This window comes from Scyliorhinus canicula, chromosome 6 (genome assembly GCF_902713615.1).
Source record: "Scyliorhinus canicula chromosome 6, sScyCan1.1, whole genome shotgun sequence".
NCBI classification, from domain to species: Eukaryota; Metazoa; Chordata; class Chondrichthyes; order Carcharhiniformes; family Scyliorhinidae; genus Scyliorhinus; species Scyliorhinus canicula.
This window is the reverse complement of record NC_052151.1, coordinates 15525092-15548585: the sequence shown is the minus strand read 5'-3', so window position 1 is coordinate 15548585 and position 23494 is coordinate 15525092. Positions and strand designations below refer to the sequence as shown.

Here is a 23494-nt window from a genome sequence, read left to right as displayed (position 1 = left end):
CATCCAATAATAATCACTGACCACCCAAACATCCAATAATAATCACTGACCATCCAAACATCCAATAATAATCACTGACCACCCAAACACCCAATAATAATCACTGACCATCCAAACACCAATAATAATCACTGGCCACCCAAACACCCAATAATAATCACTGACCATCCAAACACCCAATAATAATCACTGACCATCCAAATATCCAATAATAATCACTGACCACCCAAACACCCAATAATAATCACTGACCATCCAAACATCCAATAATAATCACTGACCACCCAAACACCCAATAATAATCACTGACCACCCAAACACCCAATAATAATCACTGACCACCCAAACACCCAATAATAATCACTGACCATCCAAACACCCAATAATAATTACTGACCACCCAAACATCCAATAATAATCACTGACCACCCAAACACCCAATAATAATTACTGACCACCCAAACATCCAATAATAATCACTGACCACCCAAACACCCAATAATAATCACTGACCACCCAAACACCCAATAATAATCACTGACCACCCAAACACCCAATAATAATCACTGACCACCCAAACACCCAATAATAATCACTGACCATCCAAACATCCAATAATAATCACTGAAATATCCAATAATAACCACACAAACACAGCGGGGAGGCTGAAGGATGGGAGCGGCCGGGGGAGCGAGACCCAGCTTGTTGTTGTGAAGCAGCAGTGAGGGAAGGCGGGCCAGCCCCTACCTGCCGGGAATGTGACGGCAAAAGATCCGGGCGGAGTGGGAGAGGGGGTGGAGACAGGACAAGACAAGATGCCTTTACCATTTTAACAGCAAGACTAAAAATCTGACACAGGACTTACACAAAAAAACAAGTCCTTTCCCTTGACACCTCGAACTGGTGGATGATTTGAAAAGGCAACTCGACAGGAACGAATCATCTTCCTGGGAATGATGCAGGGATTTCCCGGCGGCAAAGGCGAGTGGAAAAAAAACCAAATGTAAGGTAATGCAATTTGGAAGGTCTAATGCAGGTAGGGAATATGCAGCGAATGGTAGAACCCTCAAGAGTATTGAAAGTCAGAGAGATTTAGGCGTACAGGTCCACAGGTCACTGAAAGGAGCAACACAGGTGGAGAAGGTAGTAAAGGAGGCATATGGCATGCTTGCCTTCATTGGCTGGGGCATTGAGTATATGAACTGGCAAGTCACGTTGCAGCTGTATAGAACCTTAGTTAGACCACACTTGGAGTATAGTGTTCAATTCTGGTTGCCACACTACCAGAAGGATGTGGAGGCATTAGAGAGGGTGCAGAAGAGATTTACCAGGATGTTGCCTGGTATGGAGGGCATTAGCTATGAGGAACGGTTGAATAAACTCGGTTTGTTCTCACTGGAACAATGGAGGTTGAGGGGCGACCTGATAGAGGTCTACAAAATTATGAGGGGTATAGACAGAGTGGATAGTCAGAGGCTTTTCCCCAGGGTAGAGGGGTCAATTACTAGGGGGCATAGGTTTAAAGTGTGAGGGGCAAGGTTTAGTGGAGATGTACGAGGCAAGTTTTTTTACACAGAGGGTAGTGGGAGCCTGGAATTTGCTGCCAGAGGACGTGGTGGAAGCAGGGACGATAGTGACATTTAAGGGGCATCTTGACAAATACATGAATAGGATGGGAATAGATGGATATGGACCCAGGAAGTGCAGAAGATTTTAGTTTAGACGGGCAGCATGGTCGGCATGGGCTTGGAGGGCCGAAGGGCCTGTTCCTGTGCTGTACTTTTCTTTGTTCTTTGTTCTAATAATCACTGACCATCCAAACATCCAATAATAATCAGACCTCTCAAACATCCAGGTACTGGTTAAAGCCAGCTAGTATTGTGGCCAATTGAGGTGATGCATCTTAGGGAGAATGTCAATGTCTTGGAGAGTGTATATATGGGATACAGTAGAATAGTATAATGGATGAGGACTTCAATTACATAGAGTATGGAACAGTACTGCACAGTACAGGCCCTTCGGCCCACGATGGTGTGCCGACCATTTATCCTATTCTAAGATCAACCTAACCTACACCCCTTCAATTTACTGCGGTCCATGTGCCTGTCCAAGAGGTGCTTAAATGTCCCTAATGATTCTGACTCCACCACCTCCGCTGGCAGTTTTAAATGCACCCACCACTCTGTGTAAAGAACCTACCTCTGACATCTCCCCTATACCATCCTCCAATTACCTTAAAACTATGTCCCCTCGTGACAGCCATTTCCACCCTGGGTAAAAGTCTCTGGCTATCCACTCTATCCATGCCTCTCATCACCTTGTACACAGCTATCAAGTCACCCCTCTTCCTTCTTCACTCCAGTGAGAAAAGCCCTAGCTCCCTCAACCTTTCATATAAGGCATGCCCTCCAGTCCAGGCTCAATCCTGGCAAATTTCATTTGCACCCTCTCCAAAGCATCCAAATCCTTCCTGTAATGAGGCGACCAGAACTGGACACAATATTCCAAGTGTGGTTGAACTAGGGTTTTAAACCTCGCGGCTCTTAAACTCAATCCCCCTGTTAATGAACGGCAACACACCATACGCCTTTTTAACAACCCTATCAACCTGGGTAGCAACTTTGAGGGATCTATGTACGTAGACCCCAAGATCCCTCTGTTCCTCCACACTTCCAAGAATCCTGTCTTTAAAAATTTATTCAGCATTCAGATTCGACCTTCCAGAATGAATCACTTCACATTTATCTAGGTTGGACTCTATCTGCCACTTCTCATCCCAGCTCTGCATCCTGCCAATGTCCTGTTGTAACCTGCAACAGCCCTCGACACTATCTACAAGTCCACCAACCTTCGTGTAATCCACTAACCCACCCTCACCCTTCCACTTCCTCATCCAAATCATTTATAAAAACCACAAAGAGCAGAGATCCCAGAACAGATCCTTGCGGGACACCATTGGTCACCGACCCCCAGGCAGAATACTTTCCATCCACTACCACTCGCTGACTTCTTTTGGCCAGCCAATTCTGTATCCAGACAGCCAGATTTCCCTGTATCCCATGCCCCCTAACTTTCTGAATGAGCCTACCATACCTTATCAAATGCCTTACTGAAATGCATAACATCACATCCACTGCCCGACCTTCATCAATCTGACTCATCACATCCTCAAAGAATTCAATGAGGCTTGTGAGGCATGACCTGCCCCTCACAAAGCAATGCTGACTATCTTTAATCAAACTATGTTTTTCGAAATAATCATAAACATTATCTCTCAGAATCCTTTCCAATATTTTGCTCACCACAGACGTAAGACTGATTGGTCTGTAATTCCCAGGGATTTCCCTATTCCCTTTCTTGAACAGGGGAACAACATTCGCCTCCCTCCAATCATCCAGTACTGCTCCAGTGGAGAGTGAGGACTCAAAGATCATCGCCAACAGCGCAGCAATCTCCTCCCTCGCTTCCCGTAGTAACCCTGGGTGTATCCTGTCAGGCCCAGAGGACTTATCTATCCTGATGCTTTTCAAAATATCCAGCACATCCTCCTCCTTAATATCAACCTGTTTGAGTCTATTAACCTGGTTCACGCAGTTCTTCCAGTAACCACTAATGTTTGACTATAAATTCCACAGCAACCACAGGCCAGTCTCTCAAACATCCCATAATAACCACAGACCAGTCACTCAAACATCCCATAATAACCACAGACCAGCCACTCAAATATCCAATAACCACAGACCAGTCACTCAAACATCCCATAATAACCACAGACCAGTCACTCAAACATCCCATAATAATCACAGACCAGCCACTCAAGCATCCCATAATAACCACAGACCAGTCTCTCAAACATCCCATTTAAATTTTCAATTCTGATGGTAGTGAATAAACTCACACTTGCTGCATTATAACTCATTTGCCACCTTGCTGCCCACTCACTTTTCGAGATCTCTTTGCAGCCTCTTTGTACTCTCCTCACAGCTTGCATTCCAAAATAGCTTTGTATTGTCAACATACTTAGGCACTTAATTCTCTGCCTCTTCATCTAAGTCATTAACATAGATTGAGGCCCCATCATTGTGGCACTTCACTAGTTACAGTATGCCAGTTTAAAAATGTTCCATTCATCCCTAATCTTTGCTACTTTTTTGTTAACCAATTCCCTATCCATGCTAACAAATTACTCCAACTCCTCGAGCCACGAGAGTATTCTCCGCTGTTCCATAAAATCATGACTGATCTGTATTCAAAAGCAAATCATCCTCCCCAACAGTTTGGTTTTTGATATACTGAGTTCAGGGAGGCATTTTCCCCAATAAGATGGAGTGGAGTTTAAGAAGTCTTACAACACCAGATTAAAGTCCAACAGGTTTATTTGGAATCACTAGCTTTCAGAGCGCAGCTCCTTCATCTGAAATCCAGGAGCTGTGCTCCGAAAGCTAATGATTCCAAATAAACCTGTTGGACTTTAACCTGGTGTTGTAAGACTTCTTACTGTGCTCTCCCCAGTCCAACGCCGACATCTCCGCATCATGACCACTGGAAAAGAAGTGATTCTTGTGGGTCAGCACTACAAATACATATTCAAGCTGATCAAGTCACTGCCTTGACACTCTCTTCTAATAGTTACAACCCTTAACTTATTCATACCTATAACATAGAACATACAGCACATTGTTTTCTTTAATCTAATTAACCCAGAAATATTGCCAATGGAGGTTTACAGTGCAGAGTGTGCAGAACTGGGTGAAAAATTAACTACTGATGTTATTTCACCCAGCATCTTGCAATTGGGAAATCAAGGATCGATCCATCATGCTTTTATGAGTTTAGCATTAAGGAGGACAGAGCTATCCAAGGAAGACACATATACTGTACAAAAGCAAATTACTGCAGATGTTTGGGGATCTGAAATAAAAACAGAAATACTCAGCAGGTCAGAAAGCATCTGTTGGAAGAGAAACAAGAGTTAACGTTTGAGGTCAACGACCTTGCAGTAGAATTCTGCACAACTGCTCATTAATACTGTAGTGCCATCAGCACTTCAAAACTAGTTGCTTTATTCTGTCAACATAGGGTTCATTAATATGCATCAAAACACAGTACTACAGAAGGTAAACCTAAAATACTACAGGATGGGCCACACTCACAGGGACCTAAAAAATAAAATACAGTCAATTGCACATTAGGGTTTAAATTTATATGCAATATTACATTGTTTGAGATTGTTCTTCTGTGTTATAATAATTTGCCTAAAGGTTCAAAGACTGGACTGGAGCATCGAATCATGAAATGGTTACACCACAGGAAGCTGCTATTTGGCCTATCATATCTGTACTGGCCCCATAAAAGAGCAATTGACCTGGTGCCACACCGCTGCCTTTTCTCTTTTCTCATTGAATAGCAGAGCAGATTCAATGGGCCGATGGCATACTTCTGCTCCTATGTTTTATGGTTTACCCTGCAACCCTACACATTGCTTCCTTTGCCAATTATCTTAAATGTGTGCTCTCCGGTTCCAAATCCTTCCAGCACTGGGAACAGTTCATTCTACTCTGTCCAAACCCTTCATGAATTTGAATATCTCTATCAAATCACCTCAACTCTCTCTTCTTCAAGGAGAACAGTCCCAACTTCTCCAATCTATCTATGTCACTGAAGTTCCTCAGCCCTGGAACCACACTTGTGAATCTTTCCTGCACCCTCTCTACCTTCATACTACTCCTCAAGTGTGGTGCCCAGAAGTGAAGGCAATAGTCCAGTTGACACCGAACCAGTGTTTTATACAGGTTTAACAAGTCTGGGATGATCTGCTGTTGACCTGGCTTGTCCCTTTAGGCCCCAGTCGCTAGTATTCCATTAAAAAAAAATTCCAATAAAGGGGCAATTTAGCATGGCCAAACCACTAGCTTGCACATCTTTGAGTCGTGGGGGTGAGACCCACGCAGTCACGGGGAGAATATGCAAACACCACAAGGACAGTGACCCGAAGCCGGGATCAAACCTGGGTCCTCAGCACCGTGAGGCAGCAGTGCTAACCACTGTGCCACCTATCGCCAGTATTCCAGATTATTGTGGCTGCATGCAAAGTGTGGAAGATACTTTTTAGCTGTAAATTTTAAGCACTGAGTCAGCGATTGTTAAAGATACAAATGCAAGAGCTACATTTTGAATTGTCGTGGCTGAGGTACAGCACATGTCTAGCTAAGACTGTTGGGGTTATCCGTCTAGCTTCAGTAAATATGCAATTGATTCTGTATCAATGAAAATGTTAATCTTAAATTTGTAACTGCATGGGTAAAAGAACCACTTCCAGGTTCTACTGTTTTGCAATTCTTTTTCCTCTGAATATTATCTGTGTTTGTAGAATGTGAGCCGTGATTTTTAAACTTGTTCTTCAAATATGGCTTTTTATTGTCCATCCCCAGTTGCTCTGAGAATGGTTAGGTCACTTTATATCTGAATGTCCTCTGAAATAACCTAACAAGCCACTCACGTGTAAAAATAATTATCTTAAATATTTTTTATAATTATCTTTACAGGTGAGCGAGTTGATAGGCTATTCCACAGGGCACTCAGAACATTAGTCATCACAGGCAAATAGACTGGCTAAGGGTTTCCTTCCTTGAACTAATTGGGTTATTACAACAGTCCGTGGGCATACATGAGCATTTTATCTGCAGCGGCAGTCCACAATTATCAGATTTATTGAATTAAATTTCACAACGTTCCATTGGGAACTTCAATAGCACAATCACTACACTACCATATCTATTGCTTAGGCCACAGGCTACCCTACGATTGTCAAGAACAAAGTTAGGTGGTGAGAATCGAATTATTGTGATTTGAGCAAGGCTAATGCTGACAATCCTGCTCTCTGAAACCGTCTCCCATCTTCATAAGTCCCCTTATCACGCCCAAAAACTGCTTGCTTCTAGCTGGGAGGTGAGCTCCAGTTCTGTTAATACCGGTGTTTCCATATTGAAAACTAATTTTGAAACGTTAAGTACAGATTTGGAAATGACATTTGTGGATTTCCGTGAATTGACTGTATTTTCCAGACAGGGTTTTTTTTTTGTTTTGTGTGAACCAATGAGTTGTGTCTCAGCCAGGCGTACAGCTCATTGGTTGAAAGCTTTTGAACTTACATCATTCCAAAAGTCTACCAATGAAGAAGAAGAAGAAGACAGAGAATCCTAGTCCCAATAGTGCAACAGCAGCAGAATACAGTGTGGATGGAGGGCAGGGCGTGGTGGAAGGAAGAAATTAAATTAAAATTGATAAGAAACTCCTTTAGAGCTAAATCTCATTAACGATGTCGCTCACTCATTCAGCCACACACCAAAAACAATTTCACTGAGTAAAGGGTTAAAAAAAAATCACCTAAGCAAATAAACAGATTAGATCGGGGGTGGGGGTTGTGGAGAAATGGAATTTTACAAACCTATTAAATGCCTGTATAATTTTATTTACTCACTTCGAATTGATCCAGAGGAGAGGCAGGTGTATTCAAAAATGCCAAGAAAGAATTCTGTGAATCTTGGTGCTTTATGCCTAGAAAAACAGCAGCAAGTTTCTTTTACTTCAAATAAATATTGAGCCTATGCTTTTGCCGGGGGAACCATTCCACCTGAACAAGAGGGCCACAGGAGCAAACACCACATGCAATGTCTTTACACTTAAACCTCAGCTCCTGAAATTTATCACCATTCCACAAGACATTTAAAAATACTAATAAAACAATAAAATTTAAAACCAAATTGCAATATTTCAAAATAGAATAGACGCTTGGACCATTTTGTGAATGGACAATAGTAATTTCTGCAAACCATTCTTCCAAGATTGTTGTCTATTTGAGTTAGATTGTGATCAAAAGGTCTTCATAAAACTTATACAACCTGACACACCCACTCGACACAACTAAACCAACCAAGGGGAATACGTATGGATTAAAGGACAATATTATAAAGCGAATGAAAGATTCCAGTTTACCAAATGTGTCACCTTAACGCATAATGGAACAAAACCAAAGAATAAGAGGTGCGAAATTGAGAAGAAACATTAAAATTTCATTCGGATCAAACAGGTTCTTGTGCCAAGTACTGTAGCAGCCTGTTTCAAAGCCAAGTTCTAATAATTCTTCTACTTTTTAAAATTCAATTCATGGGATGTGAGCTTCGCTGGCTAGGCCAGCATTTATTGCTCATCCTTAATTGCCCTTCAGAAGGTGGTGAGCCGCCTTTGTGAACCCCTGCAGTTCGTGTGGCACAGGCACATAGAGTGGGAATTCCAGGATTTTGACCCCATGATGAAAGACGGGACGGCGATATAGTTCCAAGTCAGGATGGTGAATGACTTGGAGAACTTCCAGGTGGTGGTATTCCCATGTGTCTGTTGCCCTTGTCCTTCTAGAGGGTACTGGCCATGGGTTTGGAAGGTTCTGTCTAAGGAGCCTTGGTGAGTTCTTTTCGTGCATCTTGCAGATGGTACGCACGGCTACCACTGTGTGTTAGTGGTGGGAAGTTTGAATGTTTGTGTAAGGGGTGCCAATGAAGCCGGCTGCTCTTGGGTGTTGTTGGAGCTGGACTCATCCAGGCTAATGGAGAGTATTCCATTACATTCCTGACTTGTGCCTTGCAGATGGTGAACAGGCTTTGGGGAGTCAGGAGGTGAGTTGCTTGCTGCAGTACTTGCACATTAACCATCATAAAAATGGAAATTTACTAAGCTAGGATTCAATTTATTCGCATGTTTTTTAAAAATTGTCACTTCAGCCATCACAAATTTCAGTTACCAGCTCACCCTGTGATCCTTAACCATCACCAATTCCAGTTACCAGCTCACCCTGTGACCCTTAACCATCACCAATTCCAGTTACCAGCTCACCATGACCCTTAACCATCACAAATTCCAGTTAGCAGCTCACCATGTGACCCTTAACCATCACCAATTCCAGTTACCAACTCACCATGTGACCCTTAACCATCACCAATTCCAGTTACCAGCTCACCATGTGACCCTTAACCATCACCAATTCCAGTTACCAGCTCACCGTGACCCTTAACCATCACCAATTCCAGTTACCAGCTCACCGTGACCCTTAACCATCACCAATTCCAGGTACCAGCTCACCGTGACCCTTAACCATCACCAATTCCAGTTACCAGCTCACCATGACCCTTAACCATCACCAATTCCAGGTACCAGCTCACCGTGACCATTAACCATCACCAATTCCAGTTACCAGCTCAACATGTGACCCTTAACCATCACCAATTCCAGTTACCAGCTCACCATGTGACCCTTAACCATCACCAATTCCAGTTACCAGCTCAACATGTGACCCTTAACCATCACTAATTTCAGTTACCAACTCACCATGTGACCCTTAACCATCACCAATTCCAGTTACCAGCTCAACATGTGACCCTTAACCATCACTAATTTCAGTTACCAACTCACCATGTGACCATTAACCATCACCAATTCCAGTTAGCAGCTCACCGTGTGACCCTTAACCATCACCAATTCCAGTTACCAGCTCACCGTGACCCTTAACCATCACCAATTCCAGTTACCAGCTCACCATGACCCTTAACCATCACAAATTCCAGTTAGCAGCTCACCGTGACCCTTAACCATCACCAATTCCAGGTACCAGCTCACCGTGACCATTAACCATCACCAATTCCAGTTACCAGCTCACCATGACCCTTAACCATCACAAATTCCAGTTAGCAGCTCACCGTGACCCTTAACCATCACCAATTCCAGTTACCAGCTCACCGTGACCCTTAACCATCACCAATTCCAGTTACCAGCTCAACATGTGACCCTTAACCATCACTAATTTCAGTTACCAACTCACCATGTGACCATTAACCATCACAAATTCCAGTTACCAACTCACCGTGACCCTTAACCATCACCAATTCTAGTTAGCAGCTCACCGTGTGACCCGTAACCATCACCAATTCCAGTTACCAGCTCACCGTGACCCTTAACCATCACCAATTCCAGTTACCAGCTCACCATGACCCTTAACTATCACAAATTCCAGTTAGCAGCTCACCGTGACCCTTAACCATCACCAATTCCAGTTACCAGCTCACCGTGACCCTTAACCATCACCAATTCCAGTTACCAGCTCAACGTGACCCTTAACCATCACTAATTTCAGTTACCAACTCACCATGTGACCATTAACCATCACAAATTCCAGTTACCAACTCACCGTGACCCTTAACCATCACCAATTCTAGTTAGCAGCTCACTGTGTGACCCGTAACCATCACCAATTCCAGTTACCAGCTCACCGTGACCCTTAACCATCACCAATTCCAGTTACCAGCTCAACATGTGACCATTAACCATCACAAATTCCAGTTAGCAGCTCACCGTGACCCTTAACCATCACCAATTCCAGTTAGCAGCTCACCATGTGACCATTAACCATCACCAATTCCAGTTACCAGCTCACCGTGACCCTTAACCATCTCCAATTCCAGTTAGCAGCTCACCGTATGACCCGTAACCATCACCAATTCCAGTTAGCAGCTCACCATGTGACCATTAACCATCACCAATTCCAGTTACCAGCTCACCGTGACCCTTAACCATCTCCAATTCCAGTTAGCAGCTCACCGTATGACCCGTAACCATCACCAATTCCAGTTAGCAGCTCACCATGTCATGCTTAACCATCACCAATAATTAGCTCAATACGAGATTCTGGACCTATTTTTATCATACACTACAGGAATTATGGTGTATCCAGAATCTAGACTACTCCCGTTGCACCACTGTTTAATTTATATAACGTGACAAAAAAGTTGCAGATATTAAGAATCTCCAAGAAGCATGATGAAAGCATATTGAAGCACAAGTAAGATCTGTAGACAACTGCCCTGTGTGCCCATACCCTTTTCTGTTTTCATTTCCTCCATGACCTTCTTGAGTTTTTCAATCTCAGTCAGGAGCTCCAGGTTCCGCTTCTCACCGTCTTGCAATTTGCTGCAACAAGAGCAAAGCAACCTTTCAGAAAAAGGTCCAGGTAACCAGCTAAATGGTGCGAGTTCAGCCAAACAATCCCATCCTTCAGTATGGACATTAGAAGAATCAGAGGCAGGAAAAGGTCATTCAAACCCAAGGGAACTTGCGCCTCCAGTGTTGAATTCTCCCAATTTCACATAAATCTACTCCTTGACCGAGCCCAACATCCTTGCCCCCTTTTTCTCACCGGGAAAACTGCACGAAACAGTTACTTTTCTAATACTGGCTTAAAAATTCTGTTTTCATATCCGAGGGTATCAAACTATTCGGAAGGACAGAGTGGATTGTAAGGGAGGTGGTGCAGCTCTGTTATTTAAGGATGACATCTGGGCAATAGTAAGGGTTGACATCGGTGCTATGGAGGATAAGGTTGAATCCATTTGGGTGGAAATCAGAAATAGTCAGGCGAAAAAGTCACTGATAGGAGTAGTCTATCGGCCACAAATAGTAACATTATGGTGGGGCAGGCAATAAACAAAGTAATAACTGATGCATGTAGAAATGGTACAGCAGTTATCATGGGGGATTTTAATCTACATGTCGATTGGTTTAACCAGGTCGGTCAAGGCAGCCTTGAGGAGGAGTTTATAGAATGTATCAGCGATAGTTTCCTAGAACAGGATGTAATGGAACCTATGAGGGAACAAGCGGTTCTGTGTCCTGTGTAATGAGACAGGATTGATTAATGATCTCACAGTTAGGTATCCTCTCGGAAAGAGCGATCACACTATGGTGGAATTTAAAATACAGATAGAGGGTGAGAAGGTAAAATCAAACACTAGTGTTTTGTGCTTAAATAAACAAGATTACAATGGGATGAGAGAAGAGCTAGCAAAGGTAGACTGGGAGCAAATACTTTATGGTGAAACAATTGAGGAACGGTGGAGGACCTTCCAAGCGATTTTTCACAGTGCTCAGCAAAAGTTTATACCAACAAAAAGGAAGGACGGTAGAAAGAGGGAAAAGCGACCGTGATATTGAAGGAAATGAAATGAAAATGAAAATCGCTTATTGTCACGAGTAGGCTTCAATGAAGTTACTGTGAAAAGCCCCTAGTCGCCACATTCCGGCGCCTGTCCGGGGAGGCTGGTAAGGGAATCGAACCGTGCTGCTGGCCTGCTCGGTCTGCTTTAAAAGCCAGCGATTTAGCCCAGTGAGCTAAACCAATAAGGAAGAGTATCAAATTGAAGGAAAAAGCATAAAAAGTGGCAAAGATTAGTGGGAGACAAGAGGACTGGGAAATCTTTAGGGAGCAACAGAAAGCTACTAAAAAAGCTATAAAGAATAGTAAAATAGATTATGAGAGTAAACTTGCTCAGAATATGAAAACAGATAGTAAAAGTTTCTACAAATACCCAAAACAATAAAGACTGGCTAAGGTAAATATCAGTCCTTTGGAGGATGAGAAGGGAGATTTAATAATGGGAGATGAGGAAATGGCTGAGGAACTGAACAGGTTTTTGGGTCGGTCTTCACAGTGGAGGACACAAATAACATGCCAGTGACTGATAGAAATGAGGCTATGACAGGTGAGGACCTTGAGAGGATTGTTATCACTAAGGAGGTAGTGATGGGCAAGCTGCTGGGGCTAAAGGTAAACAAGTCTCCTGGCCCTGATGGAATGCATCCCAGAGTACTAAAAGAGGTGGCTAGGGAATTTGTAAATGCACTCGTGATAATTTTCGAAAATTCACAGGACTCTGGGGTGGTCCCGGTGGATTGACATAATTAGCAAATGTGACACCACTGTTTAAAAAAGGAGATAGGCAGAAAGAGGGTAATTATAGGCCAGTTAGCTTAACTTCGGTAGTAGGGAATATGCTGGAATCCATCATCAAGGAAGAGATAGCGAGGCATTTGGATAGAAATTTGCCCATTGGGCAGACGCAGCATGGGTTCATAAAGGGCAGGTCGTGCCTAACTAATTTAGTGGAATTTTTTGAGGACATTACCAGTGCAGTAGATAACGGGGAGCCAATTGATGTGGTATATCTGGATTTCCAGTAAGCTTTTGACAAGGTGCCACACAAAAGGCTGCTGCATAAGATAAAGATGCATGGCATTAAGGGATAGAGATAGTAGCATGGATAGAGGATTGGTTAATTAATAGAAAGCAAAGAGTGGAGATTAATGGGAGCTTCTCTGGTTGGCAATCAGTAGCTAGTGGTGTCCCTCAGGGATCAGTGTTGGGCCCACAATTGTTCACAATTTACATAGATGATTTGGAGTTGGGGGCCAAGTGCAATGTGTCCAAGTTTGCAGACGACACTAAGATGAGTGGTAAAGCGAAAAGTGCAGAGGATACTGGAATTCTTCAGAAGGATTTGGATAGTTTAAGTGATGGCTTAGGGTCTGGCAGATGGAATACAATGTTGACAAATGTGAAGTTATCCATTTTGGTAGGAATAACAGCAAAAGGGATTATTATTTAAATGATAAAATATTAAAACATGCTGTTGTGCAGAGGACCTGGGTATGTTAATGCATGAGTCGCAAAAAGTTGGTTTACAGGTGCAACAGGTGATTAAGAAGGCGAATGGAGTTTTGTCCTTCATTGCTAGAGGGATGGAGTTTAAGACTAGGGAGGTTATGCTGCAATTGTATAAGGTATTAGTGAGGACACACCTGGAGTATTGTGTTCAGTTTGGTCTCCTTACCCGAGAAAGGACGTACTGGCGCTGAAGGGTGTGCAGAGGAGATTCACTGGATTAATCCCAGAGCTGAAGGGGTTGGATTACGAGGAGAGGTTGAGTAGACTGGGACTGTACTCGTTGGAATTTAGAAGGATGAGGGGGGATCTTATAGAAACATATAAAATTATGAAGGGAATAGATAGGATAGATGCGGGGAGGTTGTTTCCACTGGCGGGTGAAAGCAGAACTAGGGGACATAGCCTCAAAATAAGGGGAAGTAGATTTAGGACTGAGTTTAGGAGGAACTTCTTCACCCAAAGGGTTGTTAATCAATGGAATTCCCTGCCCAGTGAAGCAGTTGAGGCTCCTTCATTAACTGTTTTCAAGATAAAGATAGATAGTTTTTTGAAGAATAAAGGAATATAGTGTTCGGGTGGGAAAGTGGAGCTGAGTCCACAAAAGATCAGCCATGATCTCATTGAATGGCGGAGCAGGCTCGAAGGGCCAGGTGGCCTACACCTGCTCCTAGTTCTTATGCTGAATGAAATGAAAATGAAAATGAAAATGAAATGAAAATCGCTTATTGTCATGAGTAGGGTTCAATGAAGTTACTGTGAAAAGACCCTCGTCGCCACATTCCGGCGCCTGTCTGGGGAGGCTGGTACGGGAATCGAACCGTGCTGCTGGCCTGCTTTAAAAGCCAGCGATTTAGCACAGTGAGCTAAACCAGCCCCTGGCTGGTCTGGCTGGCTGAATGGAGAGAGAATCAGGCACTTTAAATTAAGACCATAAGACATAGGAGCGGAAGTAAGGCCATTCGGCCCATCGAGTCCACTCCACCATTCAATCATGGTTGATTTCAACTCCATTTACCTGCTCTCTCCCCATAGCCCTTAATTCCTCGAGAAATCAAGAATTTATCAATTTCTGTCTTAAAGACACTCAACGTCCCGGCCTCCACCGCCCTCTGTGGCAATGAATTCCACAGACCTACCACTCTCTGGCTGAAGAAATTTCTCCTCATCTCTGTTCTAAAGTGACTCCCTTTTATTCTAAGGCTGTGCCCCCGCGTCCTAGTCTCCCCTGCTAATCGAAACAACTTCCCTACGTCCATCCTATCCAAGCCATTCATTATCTTGTAAGTTTCTATTAGATCTCCCCTCAACCTCCTAAACTCCAATGAATATAATCCCACGATCCTCAGACATTCATCGTATGTTAGGCCTACCATTCCTGGGATCATCCGTGTGAATCTCCGCTGGATCCGCTCCAGTGCCAGTATGTCTCTCCTGAGGTGTGGGGCCCAAAATTGCTCACAGTATTCTAAATGGGGCCTAACTAGTGCTTTATAAAGCCTCAGAAGTGCTTCAGAAATTAAAAAAATAAAATAAATAACTAATAAAAGCAAGAGCAGAATAGTTCAGATGCTCAATGGAGATTGGCCTAAGAGCACTTACTCCTGAGCTTCTGAACGGGTTGTCTCATGTCTCTGTGTCTGACTCTTCAAATCCCAAATCATTGGCCTCTATCAGTTTGTCCGACCCCTTCCCTGGTAAACTGTTTACACTTTACATGTTTATAAAACATTTTGGGTTTCAATTTACTGTTGCTTGTTAATCTTTTCTTGAAACTTCTCCTTGCTTCCCAGATTAACTTTTTCAGTTCTCTCCTCCTCTTTCCATAGTCTGCCTGAATGTTGCTCCTGACATTTGTCATAAGCTTGTTTCTTTAAACTTTTATTTTATTTTTCATTTAGTTCATATGAGCACATTCTTCTTTTTCCCTTCAAAGGAATATGCATGTTTACACCCAAAATCTCACTTCCCCAAATGCCTTCCTTTGCTCTCTTGCTCGTTTTATCCAGGAATCACGTTTTAAATTGACCCCCTGCTGGACTCTTTCATAGAATCACAACAATTAGTTATTCCCCAGTTCAGCACTTCTACCTTGATGATTTCCTACAGTGACACACACCACATGCTCTACTTCATATTAGCAGATCTACAAACATTAGTTCTGCAGGACACTTTCCACCTTTTATCAAGCAAAGGTCTACTGATACTTTTATGGGTGGCACTGATTATGGCCGTCACAGTGGGTAGCACTGTTGCTTCACAGCTCCAGGATCCCAGGTTCGACTTCCGGCTTGGGCCACTCTCTATGCGGAGTCTGCACGTCCCCCCCGTGTCTACGTGGGTTTCCTCCGGGTGGTCCGGTTTCCCCCCCATAGTCCAAAGATGTGCAGATTAGGTGGATTGGCCATGCTTGCCCTTAGTGTCCAAAAAGGTTAGGTGGGGTTCCTGGGTTAAGGGGATAGAGTGGAGGTGAGATTTAAGCTTAAGTGGGGTGCTCTTTCCAAGGGCTGGTGCAGACTCGATAGGCCAAATGGCCTCCTTCTACACTGTAAATGATATGATTCTATGGTAGACATTTACATTCTGGTCTTTTTTTTTATACAGAGGGGATAGAGGGTAGTCTAAATAGACTAAATGTGGTTATAACAATTCGCTTCAAAAAGAGTTATTGTGGAGTAAAGTTCATTGTTTCTGTTACCAGGATGTCCGAAACACATGACTAGCTATACTCTGGGTAGATCAACTTCTCATGTCAGTAATTAATTTCATGGCTGCTGGGTGGCTGAGACAAGCTGCTTTAGGCGTTAAAATATACACACTGACAGATGGGGAAGGTTGGAAAGTTCAATCAAGGAGATAGCTGAACCATTAAGGTGTGATGTTTGGAGGAGTGGGAACCCAATATCAACACCTTTCCCCATGATGTAATAATAATAATCTTTATTGTCACAAGTAGGCTTCACTGCAATGAAGTTACTGTGAAAATCCCCTCGTCGCCACACTCCAGCGCCTGTTCAGGTACAAAGAGGAAGAATTCAGAATATCCAATTCACCGAGCAGCACGTCTTTCAGAACTCGTGGGGGGAAACCGGAGCACCCGGAGGAAACACATGCACACACGGGGAGACCGTGCAGACTCCACACAGACAGCGACCCAAGCCGGGAACTGAACCTGGGACCCTGGAGCTGTAAAGTAACAGTGCTACCCACTGTGCTACAGTGCCGCCCAATGTGGAACTTGATGTGCAAGTTTTGCTGTATTCGCTGGTTGCCTGCGACCTTCAAAGGGCATGCATCTACATTGAACAAATGCTTCTGATATAAAAGTATAGCTCTGACTGAACTCTGTGGATTGAGAGCCCCTAACCCCAAACAAATTCACAACATAAAGGTATTCAAGGGGAAGTTTCATTCATACACAGGTCCCTTTCCAAGACATGCAGGAAATACATTTTGAAATATATTCTTAAACACCGGAAATAATTCTCCCTTTATTGCTTTAAATATAGTGTTTCCAGCAATTTCTGTATCTTATTCTTCAATGATTATTTTTGATTTGTAAATAAATACACCAAAATGGGATCAATGTCCTTGTGGGAAGGTGTGCTAGTGTTGTTGGGAGGGTTTAAATGAACTTGGCATGGGCCTGGATTCCTGAGTGAAGATTCAAGCAGGGATAGATGCACAGCCAAAATTAGTAGAGCCATCAAGGGAATCAGGACAGTATAGAACATCTAGAGCAGTAGTTAAATCACAAGGGAGTTTGGCAAGATTGGATGGTATTTATTTTAATGCAAGGAGTCTGACGAACAAGGCAGATGAATTAAGGGCTCAAATTAAAATATAGGGGGTATGATGTCATTGCTATCATTGAGACATGGTTTGAGAGAAGGGCAGGATTGGCAGATCAATATTCCAGGATACAGAATCTCCAGGCGAGATAGGGAATGAGGTCAAAGAGGAGGTGGTGCTGCAATTTTCATCAGGGAAACAATTACAGCAGTAAGGAGGTCACAACATCTTAGAAGGCTCTTCAACCATGGCGGCACAGTAGCACAGTGGTTATCACTGTTGCTTCACAGCGCCAGGGTCCCAGGTTCGATTCCTGGCTTGGGTCACTGTCTGTGAGGAGTCTGCACGTTCTCCCTGTGTCTTCATGGTTTTCCTCCGGCTGCTCTGGTTTCTTCCCACAAGTCCCAAAAGATGTGCTGTTAGGTGAATTGCACATTCTGAATTCGACCTCTATGTACCAGAACAGGAGGTGTCTAGCGGCTTTTCACATTAACTTCATTGTGGGAGAGCATTTTGCAGACAGTGATCATAACTTGGTTAAGTTCATGATTTTTATGAAAAAGGACAAGGATGGGCCTGAGATCAAAGCTTTAAACTGGGGGAAGGGAAATTTTGGAAAGATCAGATATGATTTGGCCAGAGTAGACTGGGTGCAGGTTAGTTAAATCCGTGACAGAAAATTGGGCCTCATTCAAAAAAGGGCCCATTAAGGACCAGAGTGGTAATTTGTGTGTGGAGCCGGAGGATGTAGGTACGGTTCTAAATGAATACTTTGTGTCTGTGTTCACCCGTGAGAGGGACGGTGAGGGTAATGAAATCAGGGAGAAGGACTGTAATAAAATTAAAGAGATTAACATGGACAGAGAGGAGGTTCTCAATGGTTGGCAAGTTTAAAAGTGGACAGGACCAGATGAAATGTATTCCAGGCTGAGTGAGGCAAGGGAGGAAATAGCAGGGATGCTGGCAATTATTTTCAATTCTTCTCGGGTCACAGTCCTCTCTGCCGGAGGACTGGAGGATAGTCAATGTGGTACCATTATTCAACAAGGGAGGAAGGAATAAACCAGGAAACTACAGGCCAGTCAGTCTAACCTCAATGGTGGGGAAACTATTGCAAGCAATTCTGATACACTGAATTAATGTGCATTTGGAGAGGCAGGGACTAATCAAGGACAGTCAACATGGTTTTGTTAGGGGGAGGTCATGTCTGATCAACGTGATTGAATTTTTCGAAGATGTGACCAGGTGTGTAGATGACGGAAATGTATTTCACGTGGTCTACTTGGACTTCAACAAGGCTTTTGATAAGGTTCCACATGGGAGACTGATAGCGAAGCTAAGAACCCATGGGGTCCAAGGAGGTTTGTCAAATTAGACGCAAAATTTGCACTTTCAAGAATTGGAAAACATCGAACATTAGGGCAGTTGTTTAGGGGTTGGTGGGAGGATGGGATTGTTTTTTGTTGATATGGGGATTGACATTATATTCGTTACTGCTTATTATTTATTGTTGGTGGGTGCAAATTTGGGAGAAAATGTGAAAAAGGAGAATAAAAATATTTTTAAAAATAAGGCATATGCCTTTATTAGCCGAGGCAGAGAGTTTAAGAGCAGGGAGGTTATGCTGGAAATGTATGAAATGTTGTTTGGGTCACAGCTAGAGTATTGTGTGCAGTTCTGGAATCCACATTACAGGAAGGATGTGATAGCACTGGAAAGGGTGCAGAGGAGATTTACCAGGATGTTGTCTGGGCTGGAGTTTTAATTATGAAGCGAGATTGGATAGACTTGGATTGTTTTCCCTGAAGCAGAGGAGGCTGAGAGGGACATGATTGAGATGGAGAAAATTATGAAGGGCATAGATAGAGTAGACAGGAAGAAACTTTTCCCCTTGGTGGAGGGACCAATGGCCAGGGGGAAATGAGACTAGAATAGTTCAGTGGTTGTTCAGACCGGTGCAGATTCGATGGGCTTTTTATGCTGTATGACTCTATGATTATGACCTTGCACACTCTGGGGTTTTCTCCTTCTTAAAATTGTCAGGATCCAGCACCATCTCCACTGGCTGACGGTACAATGAAAGGGTAATTTTTAATTCTGGGAATACTGTCTCAGGCACAACTTGCTCGATTTACTTATGGAAACCATCTTGTAAACTACAAATCAAAGATATACTGGGAGAAAGCTGGACCGCAATAGAGAAAAGTAGGCACTTCTTACTTTGCACATTTCTTTATGTATTTAATGAGCTCACCACTCAGTAGAAATGCTGGCTGCTTTGACCTTATTAAGCTCATCCTGGATTGCCTGTTTGGCTCGGATCTCTGCATCGAGTGCCGATTGTAGTTCTAATCGAGCCGACATGTCCACTTTCTGAGACCGGCGCATCTTCCATGGCATATCCTGAGAGAGATAAAGAGACAGAAGTCGAGAGAGTTATAGAAGAAGGGGAGAAAGAAAGAGAAACATTTGTTTGTAGTTAGAGTATGTGCTGTCAATTTGTTCCTCAAAGGATGAAAGCAACTCTCAAGAAGCATGTCTTTCAGTCAGAATTAGCCATCAGTAGCTGGCAGTTCAAGTTGAGGCGTAGCTCCCGACCCAAGCCAGGCTGAAGATGGAAGGAGGAGTCTAACTGGGGAAAAGGTCTTGCACCCTTTTTTAATAGAGTTTACTTGTTTTATGGTTTGGTGAATTGCCTACATGGAGTTGTGCGCCTTATGGGCGGCAAGTAGCACAGTGGTTAGCACTGTTGCTTCACAGCGCCAGGGTCCCAGGTTCGATTCCCGGCTTGGGTCACTGTCTGTGCAGTCTGTACGTTCTCCCCGTGCCTAGGTGGGTTTCCTCCGGGTTCTCCGGTTTCCTCCCACAAGTCTCGAAAGATGTGCTGTTAGGTCAATTGGACATTCTAAATTCTCCCTCTGTGTACCCGAATAGGCGCCGGAATATGGCGACTAGGGGATTCTCACAGTAACTTCATTGCAGTGTTAATGTAAGCCTACTTGTGACAATAAAGATCATCTTTGTAAAAAGAAATGTGGCAACAACAAATCTGCTAGGGATGGTTCAGAGTTTCATAACCTTTTAAAATATGTGCACAAGTCCAATGTGAAACAATGTGAAGAGGAGAAGATTCAGCCATAAAGAGGACAGAACAAAAGGAGGGAGAATAAGAACACAGGGTGGCTGGGAGATGGGGAGGTTAGGAAGAAATGTTTAGCCCTGATAAGCCAGTCATCATGGTGAGTGGCTGGCTCAATGGGCCGTTTGGCCTTTTCATTAAATTTTGGGACTGGAGTGGAAAAGGTGAGTGGATTTTAAAGGTCAAGTGTCAAAGGTGAAAGATCCTTACTGTTGCTCGTGCTCCTAAACTGGAATTCCTCAAAGACTCCAACTCCTCTGTCATTTTGGTAGCCAGTGCTTGGAGGTAGCCTCGAGCATCTTTCTCATCACTCACCCTGAAAACACAAAAGACAAGTAAATCACACTTATGCATTGGAGATCACAACTCAGAAGTGACCAGGGTAATCAATAAAACAGATGCAATATTCAGCAACAGGTTTTAAACAGGAATGAATGAGAAAATAAGTAAAACTAATGAAATATAATTAATAGCAGTTTAAAAAAAAATGAGTGATGGGATGTGGGTGTCGCTGGCTCGGCCAGCATTCATTGCCCATCCCTAATTGCACTGAATCTGAGTGCATTTCAGAGGACCTTTTGAAAAAATATTTATTTTTGAGAGGGTTTTCCGTTTTTACAAATAACGTAACAAACCCTGTAAACTAGTACAGCATATTATAAATTCTTCTGCGTACAAGAATACAGAAAATGATAGAATACCAACACAGTTCGTTCAGCTTAATGATTAAACTTGGTGCCTTAGTTTATACAAGGAAAAACAGTGAACAGATAAGCAAGAGGATTGGGGTGTGTGTGAATAAAGCCATGGAAACATGGTATGCTGCACACCATCACATGTAGCGAGTTAGTGGGACGTATAAATGTGAAATAGAGGTCCCATACTTATCAGATTTAGAACAGAGTATATACATCCGATTTAGAATGGAGTGTGCAAGTTAGGAACACATTGGGATACATTCCATTATAGTTTTATGCTAATTTTGAATTGAAAGATATTTATCGCTAATCGAGGACCGAAGGATGTACTTCTGTGCCGCAGAAGCTACATAGAAACAGACAGAGAAAATAGAAGCAGGTGGCAGCCATTCGGCCCTTCGAGCCTGCTCCGCCATTCATTATCATGGCTGATCATCAAGTTCAATACCCTGATCCCGCCTTCCCTCCATATTGCATTAGCCCCAAATTACACAATAATTTAGCCTCAACTACTTTCTGTGGTAGCGAATTCCACAGATTCACCACTCTCTGGGTGAAGAAATTTCATAGAATTCAGAATTTATTCTTCCTAGAATTTACAGTGCAGAAGGAGGCCATTCGGCCCATCGAGTCTGCACCGGCCCTTGGAAAGAGCACCCTACCTAAGCACACACCTCCATCCCATCCTCATTTCTCCTCATCTCCGTCCTAAAGGTATCCTCAAACTATGACCCCTAGTTCTGGACTCCCCCACCATCAGGAACATTCTTTCCAAATCTACCCTGTCTAATCCTGGTAGAATTTTATAAGTGTCTACGAGGTCCCCTCGCACTCTTCTAAACTCCAATAAATATAATTCTAACCTGCTTAGTCTTTCCTCATATGACAGTCCCGCCATCACAGGAATCAGTCCGGTAAACCTTTGCTGCTCTCCCTCCATAGTCAGAGCTTCCTTCCTCAGATAAGGACAGCAATACTGCACACAATACTCCAAGTGCAGTCCCACCAAAGCCCTATACAATTGGAATAAAACATCCCTATTCCTGTACTCAGATCCTCTCGCTATTAAAGCCAACATACCATTTGCCTTTTTTACTGCCTGCAGAACCTCCGCAATTACTTTCAGCAACTGATGCCCAAGGACACCAAAATCTCGCTGAGTATCCACCTCTCTCAATTTACAGCCATTCAAATAATAATCTGCCTTCCTATATTTGCCACCAAAGTGGATAACATCACATTTGTCCACATTATACTGCATCTGCCTTGCATGTGCCCACTCACTCAGCCTGTCCAAATCCCGCTGAAGCATCTCTGCATCCTCCTCACAGCTCACCCTCCCACCCAACTTTGTATCACATGCAAATTTGGAGATGATACATTTGGTTCCCTCATCCAAATCATTAATACAATGTGAACAGTTAGGGTCCCAGCACAGATCCCTGCGGTACCCCATTTATTCCAACTTTGCTTCCTGTCTGCTAACCAGCATTCTATCCATCTCAACACCCGACCTGCAATCGCATGCGCTTTAACTTTACATACTACTCTGCTATGTGAGACCTTGTCAAAAACTTTGAGAAAGTCTGAATAAATCAGATCCATGGGTTCACCCTGGTCAACTCGACTCGTTACATCTTTTAAAAAAAATTTGAACGAGCCAATTATTTTTCTTTTCTAATTAAGGGGCAATTTAGCGTGGCCAAACCACCTAACCAGCACATCTTTTGGTTGTGGGGGTGAAACCCACACAGACATGGGGTCTAGTTACATCTTCAAAGAATTCCAGTAGATTTATCATGCATGATTTACCTTTCATAAATCCATGAAAACTTTGTCTGATTACACAACTGCTTTTCAAATGCTGTGCTATGAAATCCTTGATAATGGACTCCAGCAATTTCCCTACTACAGATGTTAGGCTCACTGGTCTATAGTTTCCTGTTTTCTCTCAAACTCCCTTTTTGAATAGTGGGGTTACATTCGCTACCCTCCAATCTCTGGGAACTATTCCAGGGGCCAAAGAATTTTGGAAAATGACCACTATTATGGATCTACTATTTCTTGGGCCACTTTCTCAAGTACTCTGGGATGAAGATTATCAGGCCCTGGAGATTTATCCGCCTTCAATCCCATTAATTTTCCCCAAAACATTTCTTTACTAATACTAATTTCCTTCAGCTCCTCGCTAAAACTTGTGCTTCTCTGAACTTCCAGTACATTATTCATGTCTTCCTTTGTGAAGACAGAAGCAAAGTACGAATGTAGTTCCTCCGCTTTGTTCCCTATTATGAGTTTCCCCCGTTTCTTATTATAAGGGGT

At 43.1% G+C, this 23494-nt stretch overlaps 1 protein-coding gene across 1 annotated transcript in view; it reads right to left on the bottom strand.

Moving 5' to 3' along the window:
• LOC119967000 (serine/threonine-protein kinase MRCK alpha-like) overlaps nt 1-23494 on the bottom strand; it is a 386584-nt gene that overhangs the window by 99592 nt on the left and 263498 nt on the right. Inside the window, exons 16-20 of the mRNA XM_038798987.1 lie at nt 20685-20790; nt 19590-19738; nt 10925-11016; nt 7481-7557; nt 7152-7199 (exon numbers count right to left, since the gene is read on the bottom strand). Coding sequence (XP_038654915.1) covers nt 7152-7199; nt 7481-7557; nt 10925-11016; nt 19590-19738; nt 20685-20790 — 472 coding nt within the window. The remainder of the gene's footprint in view (nt 1-7151; nt 7200-7480; nt 7558-10924; nt 11017-19589; nt 19739-20684; nt 20791-23494) is intronic.